The 17,086-nt window shown below is 43.6% G+C and overlaps 1 protein-coding gene across 11 annotated transcripts in view; it reads left to right on the top strand.

Moving 5' to 3' along the window:
* Positions 1–17,086, top strand: part of MAP4K4 (mitogen-activated protein kinase kinase kinase kinase 4) — a 164,522-nt gene that overhangs the window by 88,521 nt on the left and 58,915 nt on the right. For all 11 annotated transcript variants that reach the window (XR_010996031.1, XM_068180359.1, XM_068180353.1 and 8 more), the window contains exon 4: positions 16,883–17,008. Coding sequence is in view for 10 of the 11 variants with exons in the window: in XM_068180359.1 (XP_068036460.1) it covers positions 16,883–17,008 (126 nt within the window). In the remaining variant the exon portion in view is untranslated. The remainder of the gene's footprint in view (positions 1–16,882; positions 17,009–17,086) is intronic.

Raw genomic sequence — 17,086 nt, 5'->3', positions numbered from 1 at the left:
TTGAGTGTCTGGGTGCTATTGCAGGGAGAGCCTTGCCTCTCTTCCCTTCCCTTCCAAGTTCCCCTTACATCAGAAGCTATCAGGTCCCATCCTGTGCTCCACTGGCTAGGAAATATATATATATTAAAAAATACAGATTATCTTTCTACTGTTTTTGCCCTCGGTAAAGCTGGCCAGGGGGTCGGTGAGAGGGGCCAGGCAGGACGGGGAGTGGAAGTGGCAGCTTCTGGGAGCTGGCCTGCAAGCAGCATCTCCACAGGGTTACAGTTGTGAGGCTGCATGGGGAACCTGGAGCCATCCCTTTGCAGTGCAAATCCAGGAGGAAAGCCGGCTGCAACGCCTTTCCAACATCTTGGCTGCATCTTTCTGAGCCACCTACGGTGACGGCTGAGGGACTGTTTGTAGTGCTTCAACCTGCAGTTTAGGAATAAAGAATGGAGTGTAAAGGTCTTCTGCAGGGATTCCCCTACCCTCTGATTCTTTCCACTGTGTAACAGGCTATTTTTAGTCTGCTTACTTGCCTTAGAAATTACTTCACTTTCTGCTTTGGATGATTTCCATAACATTCATTGTGATTCTGAATTCCAGTGATCAGGATAATAGCAGAGCAAAGAATTGCTGTGTGGCAAGCTCAATTCCAATGGTGGAGCTGGAAAACCTGTGCTGAGGATGTGTGGTGCCAGCTGCCTCTGACTTGGTGACCTTTGGGAGGCTGGCTTAGCTGAACTGCATTGTGGATCATGCCCTGTGTTTGCAGGCAAAGAGCCTCCTTAACCCTGAGTTTAACAGCACTTTGGTTAGTGAATGGCAAAGGAAAACAACCCTTTAGTGAACTAATCCAGGTAGCCAACATAGATCTACCTCTGAAAGACATCTGTTTACTTTAAGTCAAGTCCAGAGTCAAAAGCCCAGCCTGCCCTTGCTGTGTATGCTTGGATGGTACCATCGCTAATTTGCTGAATGTCACTCATTCTTCCTCCACACAGTAGTTAGATATTATTTAAATTGGCATGATTTAAATGTTGTCAATAAAGTACTCTTAAGCTATATAAGGTGTTAGAGCAGTCCTTGTTGTGGGAAACAGTGCCTCATCTTAACACTGTTGCTTATGATGCATCTAATAATTTGCCACTCTGACATATAAAAAATATAATGGAATCAAATAATCACTAAGGTTGGAAGAGACTTAAAGATCATCCAGTCCAACTGCTCGCTTGGCACTATCACTGTAACCCCTAAGCCACTGGACCCACATCACCCAGCACCAGATCCACACACCTCCAGGGATGGTGACTCCACCACCTCCCTGGGCAACCAATTCCAATGCCTGACCATCTGAACAGTGAAATTTTCTTTTTAATACCTAATCTGAATCTCCTCTGTTTCAGCTTAAGGCCATTTTCTACAGCCTTCTCACTGAAGGCACAGCAGAAGAGATTGGTCCCCACCTCACTGCATCTCCTTTCAGGCAGCTGTAGAGAGTGATGAGGTCCCTCCGAGCCTCCTTATCCCACTCCCTCAGCTGTGTCTCACAGGACATGATTTCTAAACCCTTCACAATCCTTGGTGCCCTTCTCTGGACACACTTCAGCACCTCAATGTCCTTTTTATATATTTTATATCGCTAGTTCTGTAATAAGTGAATTTCATACAGCTGGTGGATAAAGCAGGAGAATGCAATTCAGTGGGTTTGGGCAGTGTGCTGCTGTTTTGTAGGAAAGGCCTGCATACTTAGAATGTGTGAGGCAGTGCTGGATCCAGAGGGGGATGAGGATGACTGGCAGTTAATAGGAAATTTTCTTAGATAAAAATGAAGATGTTTCTTCTACTGGTTTTCTCTGCAGCTTGATAATGTATGGGATGAATATACTTGTGGGAATTCATATATTCAGGAGCTGTATACTCAGTGGAGAGCAGAAATTGAGCCTAATGCTCAATTTTTTTTGGTGAGCCTTGATTAAGAACCACTCTGGATAGATTGGTTCCTGTTTGGATTAGAGGTCTAATCCAGGATTGTTTACAAAAATACCCATATTCATCAGCCTTTGGAGGACAAATGGCTACTCAAGGCATGGATAAACAATCACAAACACTCTGCTTAGTGTGGTTCCATGAGCTGCTCTGTGCTCCTTGAAACATGGCCATCCTCACCTGGCGTGGCAGATGAACAGTGATATCTTGTGCAGGTGTTTTTCTGCATTTTCCTCCTGATTGCATGTTGGAGTCCAGAACATCCCTTTGCAGCCAGAGGGATGTTCTGGACTCAGACAATTGCACTGAAAGCGTATAGATGTGTCACTGCTCTGCTTCTGACCATCACTAGAGGGCTTCAGAGGGAGAAACCTGCTTGCCTCCTATGTGATGTCGGGAGCCAAATGTTTCTTCTGAAACCTGATATGCAGCATTGTAACAGAGACATTCTGGTTATGCTAGTAGGAGCCTATCGGTGTTCAACAGTTTTTTTGCATCTTTGGTTCAGGGAACTTCTTCCATTTTTTTTTTTTCCTTTTTAAGTTTCTCTTTTAATTATCTTTACAAGATGAATGGTAAAACAGGTGTGAGGTGAGTCGGGCTGGTGGGAAGCTGACACTACTTAAAGTAGTGCAGAGCCCTGCACTTCCCTGAAAGGAAGCAACTGCAACGTGCAGGTTGTTGGCGTGCATGGGCATGTGCCCACTCTCCAGGCCAGCACTGTAGAGAGGTGGCCAAAACGGGGTCATGACTGGTGCATGATGTACACTCTGTGGTTCCTCAGGAAGAGCGTCTGCTCACGAACTAAAGGCGTGAGGGAATAAGGGATGCATTGTATGAAAGAGACAACCTTTAGCTGGGTGTCTTGCTTTGAAGAGGCTTGCCAGCAAGTTGGAGAGCTGTTCAGCCAAGCCCGCTTTCAGTCAGGAAGTTTTATAGGTCATGAAAACCAGCAATGTCCTTTTCTTTCCATCGTGCCCAGCCTTTATATGCAGCAGCACACATGCGCTGCCCTCATCCTTCGTGCTTTGGATCAGTGGCTCAGCTTTAGCCCAGGAAGAGTTGTGAGTGCCTCCAGTTTCTGTGTGGTGTGGGAACACTGAAGCACATAATGGCTGTGATTCAAAGACAAATGCTAGCTCTTTGCTACTGATCACCTTGGCAGAAAGCCCCAGAATGCTCAGAGACTACAGATGGAGCTGTTGTGGGGAGAGATTTTTGTTAAATAAAATAAAAAGGCACCCACAACCTTAGATTTTTCTATTATTATTATTATTATCAGTGGTGGTAGTACTAATATTTTGTTTTTCTATCTTTATAATAGCCTCTCTCTTCTTCCTTTTCTTACTCCGCACCCCCTGAACCTTGCTTTTCAATTCATGCTGGCCAGAGCACAGCTAAAAGCTTTTTGTAGTGGTGCATCGTTTTTTAGTAAACCAGCAAAGATAAGCTTAACCAATTTAACTGTCAATTTCTGTGAGACTTTTCTTCATGAGTCGGCTTTGGGATTTCTACGTGTGCCTTTTGAAGGAACTAGGCTGCAGGAAAACTGCAGGAGAGGAGCCTTCAGGCATGATGGACTTTGTTCAGATACCTTAGTCTGGCAGAAGCTGACCTCTGCAACACATGGTCTTTCACTTAGCTGCCTCTCCAGCTATTGAAGAGGTCTGGTTTGCTGTGTGTGGGATTTCTGCTGCTTCCATGCTGCTTGGTAATGTTTCCAAACCAACCAGCGTATCCTTGCCTTGGTCATGGAGCTGGAGCTGGCAGGGTTGCTGCAGCTGTCCCTTTGTGCATGACTTCATTGTCACACAGATCTGCTCTGAGCAAATCCGGTGCCTTGAACCTTATCCTCCTGAATTTTGAAGCTCTCCAAACAATCTAGGTTTCGACTTTTGGATGTAAATGCCTTCCCTGTCTCCCTCATGCATTTTGGCTGAGCTAATTGCTCTTAGTTTGGTTTCAAATCAAGTGTGATTAAGGGAAGATTTCTTCAGACTGCCACTTAATCATGTTACCAGACTAGCATAGTAAAAAGTTGTAATATCTACTGGGGTGAATACCCTGAGCACAGAATTACAGGCCCTTTCCTGCTCATGAGTCATCTTCCCCTGAGACTCTGTAGTGATAGCATTGCTTTTATTATAACAGAAAAATCCCTGAGAAGGTGACCAGTTATTTATCTGAACAGGAAAGACCACATTTCTTGTTTTTTTCTGGGGTTTTTTGGTTTGTTTGTTTTTTTTTTTTTTATAACTCTGAACTTTTGTATATATCCTTAAGGAAGGCACTGCTTTGGGTGTAGTTCCCATGCAGATGATGGCTGGGCAGGCTGGGGCCATGCTTGGCACAGGGACTGTGGTGGCTGCTGCGGGCTGGGGAAACCAAACCAATACCTTTTCGGAGGGAGATCAGATTATATTATGTATTGGGGTATTTCAGTAAAGCATATTATGCCTGCATTTATTTTACAGTCATGTTTCTGAGTTTCACTTTTTAACAGGCACTTGTGCTGCAGGAGTGGGTTGTGCCTGTCTGAGCTGCCTGTTTGAGAAAAGAGCCTCCAGAGCAGCTCACAGCAGGCTCATAACATCCCCCCAACCCCCTTTGTGTGTCACTTTCTTCTCTGAACATGTTGGTGCCCAGTGAGTACAATAACCAAAGTGAGCCCCTGACCACCAGCCTGAGGAAGTGGTGTTGCCCATCGCTGCCCGGTGAGGGTTGCAGCGCCTGGATGGAGTGGTGGATGTGCTTCCATCTCTTTCTGGACTATTGCAGGGCTTTTTCTTTCTGGGTGAGATGGCCTGGCCTCTCTGGTTTTTCTTACAGGCATTGTGGTTGTTGTAGGGCCTGCCACAGGACAGTTTTGGACTGAGTAAACCTCATTTTTCTTCTCATCAGTGTCTGAGTGTTGGTGCCTGACTCCCTCATTCCTGTTGGGACTGCTCGCTGCCTGCTGTGCATGCACACCTGCAGTTTTGAGCAGCTGCCTGACCATTCAGTATTTTGGTCCCTGCAGGTCCCCTCTGCTAGTTGTGATGCAGTTGTGACAGACAAGGCAAGGCTGGCAGGTTGGGGGCTGACAGGAGCCCCTGCTTTTCAACATGGGGACAGCAAGGCAAAGAGCAGCCGAGCCTCACTGGAAGCTGGTGTTGTGGTTGAGAAGTGGACTTCTGCCCCCAAACTCCTGCCCCTCCTCTCAGCATTTCAGCTCAAGAGTGAGAGACTTGTGCTGGGATCTGAGCTGTTTGTTTTTAAACTGGAAAGAGAGATGCCATAGCAGCTCTGATTTTTGAAGTGAAATACCTTTTAATAAATACTTGCCTGTTCACAGCCCAGCAGCAAAAACAAGCATGTACTGTGGCATTAGGACTGTTTTATATTTTTTCCAGTCCTGTTTTCTTGGCTGTTAATCAAGGTCTCTTTGTCACCTTCCCAACTAAGGGTAAATGCAGCTGGGGTATAATATTTGCAAGCATTTTTTCTTGCTTTAATTTATCCTGATGGAGACAGAAATGCTTTTCTTCTCAGACAGGTAAATAATTAGCTGGCCATCCACAGCTTCCTTGCTCAGAGAGCAGGAGTAAGGGAGAGAGGCGACTGTGACACCCCATTTAATAGATGGACATGAGCATCTTGTGGCTCTGTTCATTGTTAATTCACTCCTGCAGCACTGCTCAGCTGTGAGGTTTCCAGGCGTGCTTGGCAGCACCGACAACAAAAACATCTGGTCCAAGAATATAGCTCCCTTCTGCTGGCAGCTGCATGGAAATGATTTTGTACATCGTAGCATAGCGCCAAATGCACTTAACTTGTACACTAAAGTGCACAGCCTTTATAGAGCTTTGGCAGTGCAGGGCGATTTTAAATGCTGTGCATAAGTCAGCGTTAATCTACCAAAGAAAATCAAAACCTCAGCAACCAATTTTATAAAGAACTCGCTTATCACACATGCCCAGACGTGGCTGTACCTTTGTACCTGTCTAACAGCTGCTCCTGTCTGAACACAAAGGAAAAGCCTTTTGGTTGCAGCTCTGGTTGTCATCTGTCCTCCAGGAGGGTTTGGCACAGACATGAAGGGAAATTTGCCCCTCTCAGACATCCCTGAATTCCACTCATCAGCAGCTGCATTTGTTACTGATAGAGGTTGTCTGTCTCCCCTCTTGTTTTAGAAAGGACCTGGCAACTGCTGAAGAAAAAATGTTAACTGTGAATCAAATAGTTTGTGTGTCTGCTGGTAAATTGTAATTTGAGTGATTGGATATGATAATTACAGACATCATCATCTTGTCAGTCAGTTGTAAATCATTTGGTAATGGATTTCCCATTTTTAAAAGAGCTGTTTTTTTGAGCAGTGGAGTATTTTAGAGGTAAAATATAATATCAATATTCCTTCTTGCTTTGAAAACCCCTAGGGTAATTAAACATGGATCTCATTCATACATGAACAAGCAAGTTGGAGAGGTCTGCCTCAAGAAAGCTGCTCTCAGCATACATATTCCTAGTTATTTATTTTCTGTTTTTTCCTACAGAGTAGCTGAGCGTGGTGTTTTTTTACCCTTAAAGCTGCTGTTACACTTTAGGTTTTGGGAATGAAGAAGAGCAGGGAGGAGCAGAAATCCCAGGTCTAGTCTGGTATCCATCAGGTGCCTGCGTTTACCCTTTCAGAAAGAGCCCATTCCTTCCCAAGAAGTAGCAGGTGGTTTAAGGGCTTGGACAGGTTTCAGTAGGTTTGTGCAGGTCTGATGGTATTACAGCTACTGACCTGATATTAGTTTTCTGCTCTGTCACTGTTATGAGGAGCAGTTCTTACCAAAACAGAGAGGGAAGAGGAGGTGGAGATGATGACAAAGGGAGTAGGGGCAAGTCTCCTCTGTCCAGCTTTTAAAGCAGTCCTTGCTTGCAACATTGGTGTAAAAAACCAAAGGCATTTTCTGGAGTATTTTGAAAATTGAATTTGACAAACCTGTAGGACTTGGTGCAGCCTCCTCCCATGGTCTACGCAGGCAGTGGTTTATTCAGCCTTTTTCTCAAACACATGACGGTGGGCTGGTGTTGCAGCTGTTTTTGCGATCCTTTCTGTCCCTCATCAGGTGAAAGGAGCGGGCCTTTGAACCTTTTGGACCCTCCTTACTGGCACCTGTCATTTTGGATTTGCAGTCCTTTCTCTGCGCAAGGTGGGGGAAGGCTGTGGATTACTGACAGAGGCTGAGCGGTGACTAATATTGGACCAGAGGAGCTAAAGTGTTTAACCTTCAGGCAAAGATTACCTGAAATTAGAACTTGTAAGGACTTGTGCTCTCACACTGTCATTCAGCCGTGTTTGTAAGACACATGTACAGATCGGATGATTTCTTTTATTCCTGGGCAATTTACATATTTTGGCTGCTGCACAAAAGAAACCTTGTGTTGAATAAGTCAGATCATGATCTCACACCAGTCCTTGCTTACAAGAAGATTATTGGAAGCTGTAGCATAGTGCAGAATTTTGAGTTTTCCTTTTGTGGGTGTGAAACAGAGCATAGGTTACTGGCTGCACTAAAAATGGGCATTAAGCATGGGTATTCCTAAGCCAATGTCTTACCTTCTATGCTTGCAGATGTGACTGCTGCCTGTTAGAAGTAGTTTCACCTGGGAGGTGTACCTTAGACAAAAGTACACCACTTTAGAAAAGAAGCATTAAATCTATTTCTTCATAGTAGCAGGCTCACTGAAGTTTATGTCACATTATAGAAGCGGATTGGTGACCTGCAAAGAAAATGCAGTAATTTCAGGTTTGGGCCTTTTCTTAGTACTCATTTTCTCACAAAATGCAGAGCTTTGTTAGTGTTGCAGACCATTTTAAATATTTGGAAGGAAAAATTGCTACACTCGCAGCATTTTAATGAGGACAGTCCTTTTAATGAAAGCATTAGAAGACTTTAGGAATGTGGACAGCTGAGGGATTAGCAATATGTTACAAAGTTCTTCTTCCACCTACTAGTTGATTTGGGATCGGAAGACCAAGACCATAATAAAACTTGTAGACTTTCACTGGTTGTTTGCTTGTCTTAACCATTGATGCTACCAGTGACCAAAGCCTGGATTCATTCTGTCTAATTTTAGGCACACAGTGGTTGTGCTGAAGCCTGGAGTGTTGAAGCATGGAGATCTGCAGTTTAACTAGGGGGAAAATTGCCTGTGAGGGACAGGTCTGTCTACCTGAGGTGGTATTTGTCCTGTAGAGGTGTAAAGGTCGCTGGTGGGACGGTGTCTCCTGGAATATGAGGTATTGCTTCATGGCTACCAGGTGCTCACTGATGGCAATTGTGGTGGTACTTGTTTGTGCTGCTCTGTATTTTGGATTTGTTTTTGTTTTTGGTGGTTTTGTTTGTTTTGTTTCATGGGTTTTGTTTGTTTTGGTGTGGGATATTTGTTTGTTTTTATTTTTTATTTTAAATTTTATTTATTAATGTATGTTTTATTTTGGAGTACCATTGCCAGTCTGCCCCTTTTCTTTGCAAATCTGTCTGTTTGCTTTTGGCCTAAATAATATAATGTACTGAGCAGTGCCAGGCCCTTCAGAAAAGAAATGGTGGCATGTGATAGAGTTGCTGAATTTCTCTTGAAAACTACTTCTCCAGCCCCATCTCATTTTGATACAAGATCCTATGTGAAACAGCCCTGAGAAAAGCCCAAGTGGGATTACTTTTCTGTCCTCTCATTTGTTCTGTTCCTGTTTGGGTGTGCATGGTTATATCTTTTGTGTTTGTTAGCACAAACTGATGGAATATTTTAGTTGTCTTGTAGCATTTGGGTTTCCTTCAATGTATGAAATGAAAGGGGGGGGGTTGTAAATAAATTCCTCTTCCCTATTCATCTACAAGACTTGTTGGTCAGTGTGGGTGTGAGGCTGTATATTGAACAAATCTGTCCTTTAAGGAAATTAGTGTCTTTGTGTAATTATAGGTTTTCACTATGTATGTACTAGAAGAACATTATTGTTATGCCAGAACTGCTATTTTTAATGTATTTTACTTTCTTGGCTTACATTTCTGCTAATACGATGTCTGTGTGGCATTTGGTGCATAGGAAATCTGCTTTCAGTCATTTCAACCTTTTGTTTCCTTTCTTCTCTCAGATGTTCCCCTTCTGCCTCCCTCTAAGTTTAAAGCTTAGTCTCAAGCCAGAATTTCAGTTTCTTGTTGAATCTCTCCAGGTGCATGACACCTGCAGGATTTGGGAGCCTTTTACACCTCCCAGGTCCAAACTGCAGCCCGGCAGCATCTGGACTGCACATGTTGGGAGGGACTCATGTGCTGATCCCTTTGGGAAGGAGATCTGCCCTCCAGGTGGGAGCAGTGAAGCTTCATACTACCCAGGGCAAAGCAGGGACCAGGCAGTGGGCAAATGCCTTCCTTGGCTCTGTTACCCCCTGAGCTGTTGCTTTCCTTGGCATCAAATACATGCTGAGAATGGAAGTAGAAGAGCTGTGCAACATTTTGTTCATTAGCCTGCTTTCTCTCCAGCATCTTCATCTCCTCTAATTATCTGAGCCTGGAGCTTTGCATGAAGGAGATTTCTTTCTTACACACACAGGCTTAATTTTAATATCTGCTAGGAAGGGCTTGTTCTGATCACAAGAAACCTGAGACTGGATGTATAAATTGTATAGCAACAGGCATTTTTAGTGTAAATAATAATGATGAAGGTAGGGGACTAGCCCTCTTTTATGAGAGCTCTGAAGATGTCAATATAAGGCTAGCTTGTTGTGTAACTTGTAAGTAATTTAGGCTTGATGAGGATGGACAGTTGAATTGTATAGCTGGGACAAACATGCAGTCTGAGCAGGAAACTCTTTTAAGTAATCATGACTAGGATCAAGGAATTAGCCTTGGAAATAGTTGAAGCGATTTGCCCTCAGGAGGTTTCTCTCTTGGTTGTCTTTGGAAAAGCCTATGGCATCTTGGGATTTTACTGAGGGAGGTCTGCAGTGGTGTGGTTTCTGTGCCTTCAGAGCAGTTCATTCAGTGACCAGTGAAGGCACCGGAGGCACATCAGGCAAGAAAGAAAATATTGTTGTCGAAGTGACTGGCAGAGGAGGTGGTTTAGGGGGGAGACAACAGACAAGTATTGTCTTCACGTGGTTTTTGGCTTCTTCCTGCCCGCACGTGATTCCGTCTCCTGCGCCTGCACAATGCTGCTACACAGGCTCCTTGGGGAGTGCTGGGACCCTGCTTAGGAGCTAGTCCTTCCCCATGCCTCTTTGTCCAGCTAATTTAACTGTTCCTTTATGGCTGCAGCCTCAGTGATGGCACTGTCGCGAACAGCTTGGCTCATTTGCTTTCTTGTTTCAAACAGTGCCTTTAGCATGCAGTAGAGAGGGTGCTGTGCCAAGGCGAGACAAAGCAGCTTCTGTTTTGTGTGTTTGGTGGAAGTGTTTCTCACCTGCTTGATGAAATGTTGCCACTGAAGGTAACTGAATGTGGTCATAAGGACAGCGCTGTTCTGCCAGCCAGTGCTTGCAAAAGTAAGGTTTTTTTGACCCTTGAAAAAGCTTCCCAGCCGTCTTCTGCAATTACTGTGCCTGAGCAGCGTTGCTGCTTTGCTGTTCCTGGCAGCAGGGCTCCGTGCCGGCGGCAGCAGCAGCTCGCAGGCTGGTGGGCAGCTCCCAGTGACAGGATGCCTGGTTTCCAGAAAGCTCACAAATGGTAAAGCCAGTGAAGGCCTTTCTCTGCATGGGCTGTGATGTGGACGAGGGGCAGAGGCTGAGGCACCCTCCCAGCAGTGGTGGGGGATGCCCAGCACTCATGCCAGTGCTTGCTGGATGGCTCGTGCTCCATCAGTGTCACTGTGTGGTGTGATGGATGCCTTTCTTAAGAGGGTACAGGCTGGAGGCCTTGGAAAAGTCTGTGTTTGGGAAGGACTTTTAGGACAGTGCAGAGAAATTAACCTCTTGATGCCGAGGTGGGAAGAGTATGTAGGTAAGGTGTCTGTGAAAAAGAGACCTTGCATGTGAAGTGAAACAGGCACAGAGAATGCTGGGAGTGAGAAGGTAGCACAGGAGAGAGACAGATGGGAAAGGAACTTACCCTTTAGCTTGAGGGTGACAAAGCTCAAAGGCTTGTAAAAGGCTCTCAAGAAGGATGGGGTGTAATAAGAAATTTAAGATTTAGGAGGGATTGTATAAGGACTTGTTAAATATTTATTGCACCTCTTGATTAAAGTATTTTATTGAAAATAGTTTAGACTTTCCCTCCCAAGAAGCCTGTGTTTGATATTTTTTCTTACAAACTATTTAATGTCGTATTCCCAATTCCAACACTTCGTTGTGGTGTTGGAGAGGATCACGTTTTTCCACGTCGCACTCTCTGCACTGCTAGCTGCTCTGCTTTATACAAACTTCCTACCTTGGCAGTCGCTGGCAGGGACTTACCCACTCGGAGTATCGTTGCTCTTGTGGTTTGGTTCCTCCTGAAATTACAACCTCCTTCCCAGCTTGGAGGCAGCGCCACAGCTCCTTGTTCAAGTATTGTGCTGTGTGCAATACTGCCCCAACTTTCCTCGCCAAAACATCTCCCTCGTGTGTGAGAACTTTATTAACGAGTGTATATATTATGGATTCCTGCAGCAGAAAAGGTCACCTATTGTGCTAGGCTCTATTCAAATTTTCTCTGTCCTGTACAGATTCTGCTCCAAATGGATGCTGGCCACGTCTGGAGTGCAAAGAGGAGGGAGGTTGTGACACTCAAGCAGAATTGTGGTTTGCAAAAGTTGGTGTTGTGATTTGATTTATCCAGGAAGATTTTTGTTTGCAGTTTTAGGACTTTTATTTATTTTTTTTTTTTAGTGTGAGTGGAAGGTAGAAGTGAAACGTGAGAGGAAGCAGAAAGGAAAATAAACTGGGTTTCTTTTGGACTTCTCCTGTTTTTCTTCAATTAGTGTGTCAGGGGCAGTTGGTAAAAGAAAGGGAAAGTTGTTATCATTTTCATGCCTGTGAAGGCAGACTGGTTTTCTCTCCATTGCTCTGGGAGTCCATGGGTTAGCAGTGCCTTTTCACTCCCAATGCTGGGCTGAGGCTGCTGCCTGCTGCTCTACACAAATCCCAACTCTGCTGTGATCTCAAGATTCCAAAATTTCAGAAGCTGCCATTGGAGCTTGTGGTCCTCAGGAACTCAGCCTACTCTGGAACCCCAGGCAGAATATTGCCAGCTGCAGTTCTCCATGCAGGACAGCTCCATGGGTATAGGCAGGCAAAGCTTTTTGAGCAGTACTGGGAAAGCAAAGGAGAGGAGATTTTGAAGGCTTCCCTCACTCCATCCTATTTTGCTGGTGTTTGATTTTACACTGTTTGGTAGTGATATTAATTCTAAAAAACCCTTGGTTGTAGCTTGAAATTACTGGATGTCATTTGTGAGGGGAGAGAGGAGATTTGTCACTGTCTCATTTCTTAGGACCAATTTGTATTCTGCTTCACACTGATTTAGAGCAGCATATAAATCATCTGGTAGGATAAGTAAACTTGCTTTCTCCTTTATCACAAAACATTGTCTTGCTTTAACCTTGCTGGACTTTGTTTTCTCATTCACATTTCCCCTCATCATAATACTAGGGTAAATAAAACCTTTGGAAATAATACTGAGTTTCTCCTCCTTGAGCTGGCAGAATAAATTTCCAGCCAAGAGCAGTAGTCAGACAGATCTTCCAGGTGAGGGAGTTTGAATGGAAAGTCACCACTTACATGCCTTGCAACATGTCTTTGCTCTACCTTTGGGAGGTTTGGGGTTTTTTTTAATTTTAAAGTTCAGCTACTAAAATAATTTCATTGTGCTGTAGGGCTTGGGAAACGGTATTATTTCCCCCTTACTCCTCCAATTGTGTTTTTCAGAGACTATTTCTCATAGAGGTCTCATACCAGTTTTAGTGCTGGAATGGGTCAGGACTGTTGTGCTTGGTCTCTTGAGGCATCTGGACAATGATGTTTAGAGACAGACTGGAAGTGACTTTTGCTTTGGTTATGTCCTCCCTGATTCTGAGACTTCTAGAGCTTAGTTCTCTTCTTTTCTATCCCTCAAAAATGTCCAGCAAAATGTGTCTGAATTCCTTGTCTTCTAAAAATTTGTGTAAATATGCAGTGTTTTCCTTCCATAATGTTGCAGGGGGTGGAGTGCAACCTTTTGAAAATGGCTGATAATCTTCCTTACACGGATCTGCACTAGTAGCATTTTTGACCATGAGTTTCTCCCGTGGCAACCACGGTCAAATACGTAAATCTTCAGCTACTTAAATCATCACAATTTTGTAATTGCTGAAGTAATAAAAACAACAAGTCATTGATTTGCCATCTGCATGCAGAAAAACCCACATTGATATTTAGTGTGCAGTGATGAATGGAAGAACGAGGGATACTGAGCTTTTTTGGTGGAGCAGTAAGCAAGCTGATCAGGTGCTGCTGGGTGGTAGGCTGAGAGGTAATACACCTGGGTTTATTTTCAGTGTGCTGATTCAAATGGTTAGAAATTATCTGAATGTACATAGGTGGATTTCTGTGGGGGAGTCATATGCAGGTTTTAATCTTATAGGCAAGATTATTTTGGTAAAAGAGTTTGCAGTTAGAAACCCCTAGGGATGCTGGCACATCCATTTAGTCTCTGAAGGGGAACACATGAAAAGGGAGAGGAGAGCTGCTTCAAGCTTGATTTAACCACGTGAGTCTTGCAAAAGTATAGCTTACTGCAAAAATTACTGGTAATCAGACGTGCTGTCACAAACAGACAGGGAATGTATAAGTATAAAACACTTCCACCAGCTCTATCAGAGGGAAGACAAAGAGGGTTTCAATGGGAGTTTGTATTCACAGATAATGGCTTAAAGTGGTAATTGATGCCAGCTGCATAAAATCACTAGGAAGGGCTCACCAGCTGCCTCTCTCCTTCAAGAAAAAAGGATGTACTTTTGTATTACTTCATGAGAATGACAGTCTCTTGCCTCAATCAGTTTTAATTTTCTGCTTTTGTGGTACCCTTGCCTCTGCAAATGGAGGGGTGTCAGTGGTGGTGGTGCAGTGCATGTGTTGTCTGGAGGAGGTGACAGACCTTCCATCTCTGAGGCTGGCTCACATGTCCAAATCCCAGGACGGCTGCCAAAACACCTCAGTCTCCTCAGGAGGATCCCTGCTGCAGGCTTAGGTGTACCCTCCCTGAAGCACGTGTGTCCATAAGGAGATCTGTGCGGAAATGGCCTTATCCGGTGAGATTTTTGGGTGGGATTCATCTTGCCCTGATGCAAGACATCTGCAAGATTGGTGTCTGGATCTTGGTTAATGACCTCACCCTCCTTTTGTAGTTAGTGGGGAGAAGTAAACACCAGTAGGGTGCGCATTTTTTGGCCTCTTTCAGATGTCCACATTGGGATGAAATGACCTGTACCCTGGAAAAAAATGCTCCTGAATCTGGAACAGAACAATTTTGGTCTGGCCAACTTTTTAATTTCCTTTTTTTTTTAAGTCTTCTACCAATTGCTCTACCACACTGGTGCTTTAGCCTTTTCTGTGCTGATTAATCCTCATAATAGTTCCTGTCGCCACAGAGTCTTCAGGACTCATTGCCAGGGGGTTATTGATCCACACAAACTAAGTGGATTCATCCAAAGCTTGGCAAAAATTACTGAATCCATTTATTATTGTAAACTGCATTTTGTACTGGATTGAACTGTAGGTAAGGTGCTATTTCTGTTGTGAACAAGTGCTCAAAGGCAGCTGAAATATGAATGTAGGACCATTGTTAGCTGTAGTTCAGGGAGATACTTGGGGAGATATTGCTGCAGGGAGATTCTGCTGCAGGCCTTTGAGCAGGTGCTGTGACACAGACTCAGTGGAGAGCTGAAAGAACAGTAACTGTCTACAGTCTGCTGAGCCTGTGTATGCCTTTTTTGTCATTTGTTCTTCAGGATTTTTTATTTTGGGGGGAGGGGGGCTGGGATTTTTATTATTTCATTTTTCAGAAATAGATCCTGTTTAAGTATTGTCATTTTGGCTGCTGTTACAATAAATAAACACAAACAACCTTTAGGACATCCTGCCCATTGTATTGTAAAAGCTATTGTGTTCATGTGCTGAGGGTAGGAAGTAATTTTTATCTAAAAAGTCAGTTCAAAATAGCAGATTAATCCAATTATACATATTAACCTATCAGCAATTAAGTCCCAAGGCATCAAGTTTAACAATGCTCCTGTTTAATTTTTTTTTGCCTAAATGCACAGTTCAGAGGTTCGGTGTAACATAAGCCTGTATTCCTCCTCTTTTCTTTTTTTCTTTTTGCATATAGTCTGAATAAATAAAAAAATCATTCAACAGCACATACAACAGAAGCAGCTGAGGAAGCACCAAGTTAGCTTTTGGCTCAAAGAGCTTTCCTGGCAATGCTTTCTCCCAGGGCTGCTCTTCACTAGGAACTTTGATTTACAAGATTCTTTTACTATTTTGTTCAGTGTTCTAGAAATACACAGTATTTTACTTCAAAGATGCATCATGAAAAGATATAAGAATAGTTTATCCCTGGTGCATTTTGGGAATTCTGTCATAATAATTTACGGGTAAGCGTTGCACCCCACTATTAGAGTATTTGAAATAGTTGTTAGCTTTGTAGCAGAGAGTGGCGTCTTTTGTTCAAGCTGTGTGTACCGGTGTGTATAAAGAGTTAACACGTAGCTAGTATTAACATCTGCGTATGTCATGAATAGGATATTTGATTGCTAGCGTGGTACAAATTGCGAGGAAGTTTAAGGCTTAAAATTTTATCATATAATCAGGTTTGACATCACAGAATAATCAGAGTATGTGCTACCATTCCCATCAGCCAGCACCCCTAGGGAGAAGTTTTGGCTTCTTCCTGGAATCAATTTAAGGTAGATGTTTTTTTTCTGCTTGGATATAAAATTGTGGAGCAAAAAGGGATATCCATCTGCCTTTTAATTTGTTGCCTTGATAGGTGCTTGAAGAAGACTCATGCTGTCTAGGTATGGCAAGAGAGAGTTGGGGGTGGGTTGGCGTCTGCTCCTTCTTTTGTATCTGCTGTCTGCCTGCTCTGACACCACCTCAAAGCGTGTGGATCCTTCCATGCAACATGTCCTACTGTCACTTCAAAAGCAGGTTGTGGGTGTTTTAAGGAGAGGTTTCATTATGTTACCCATTTCAGCTCTTTGGAGGGATGACCTCCCTTCACCTGAGCTGCTCTTTGCTTGGCACCTTGCTGGAGCAGGGGGGAGCCAGGGGAAATCCTTCCTCTGCCTTTGTGTCTCGGCATCCTGTTTACTGCCTGGGCTCCTGGCCCATTCTTCCTGATGCACTTGCTCTTCCTCCACAGAGGCAGATGGAGGAGGAGAAGGAAGCTTGTGCACGAGGCAAATGCCTTTTTCTTGCAATCAGGGGAATTCCTGATCTCCACCTCTGTTTTCCTGTGCCAGTCCAATGCTGGCACCAAGATGGGAACCTGCTTTGGCAGGTGGTTTCACAAAGCCACAGTCTGGCATTTAAATAGAACTGTTTGAAATTTCCAAAATTAAAGGAGAAAAAATGAGGAAGATGGAAATAATACTCCTCTGTTATAAATTTCCAGCCTGCTAGCTATAGATTTGCTTATGGTGTTACAAGCATTGGGTTTTTGAAACAGGTTATGTCATATTCCATCAGTGGGTCAAATCCACTGCATCTTTTATTTGTTTCTTTGCGCTACTGAAAACTTGGGAAAGGCTTGTTTTAGACCATTTCAATAGACAGAATTTTGATGGCATGAACATCAGAGGAGCTTACTGAACATGATGCTGGTGTAAATTGAAGTTCAGAAAAAATCTACTTGTGTGAAAGTGAAGAATAAATCAATAATGCATGTGGTATATTAAACATATGGGGGTTTGTTTTATTTTTTTCCCAAAGGATGAAGAAGAAGAAATCAAACTGGAGATTAATATGCTAAAGAAATATTCTCATCATAGAAATATTGCAACTTATTATGGTGCTTTCATTAAGAAAAGTCCTCCAGGACATGATGACCAACTGTGGGTAAGCAGATGTTTTTCCTAAGTCTTTCCCTGTTGGATATAGATTGATGGTGAGAGAAATACCACTTTATGGAAAGAG

The sequence above is a fragment of the Anomalospiza imberbis genome, chromosome 2 (assembly GCF_031753505.1).
Source record: "Anomalospiza imberbis isolate Cuckoo-Finch-1a 21T00152 chromosome 2, ASM3175350v1, whole genome shotgun sequence".
Classification (NCBI taxonomy): Eukaryota; Metazoa; Chordata; class Aves; order Passeriformes; family Viduidae; genus Anomalospiza; species Anomalospiza imberbis.
The sequence above is the reverse complement of the archived record's forward strand: the minus strand, read 5'-3'. Positions and strand labels throughout refer to the sequence as shown.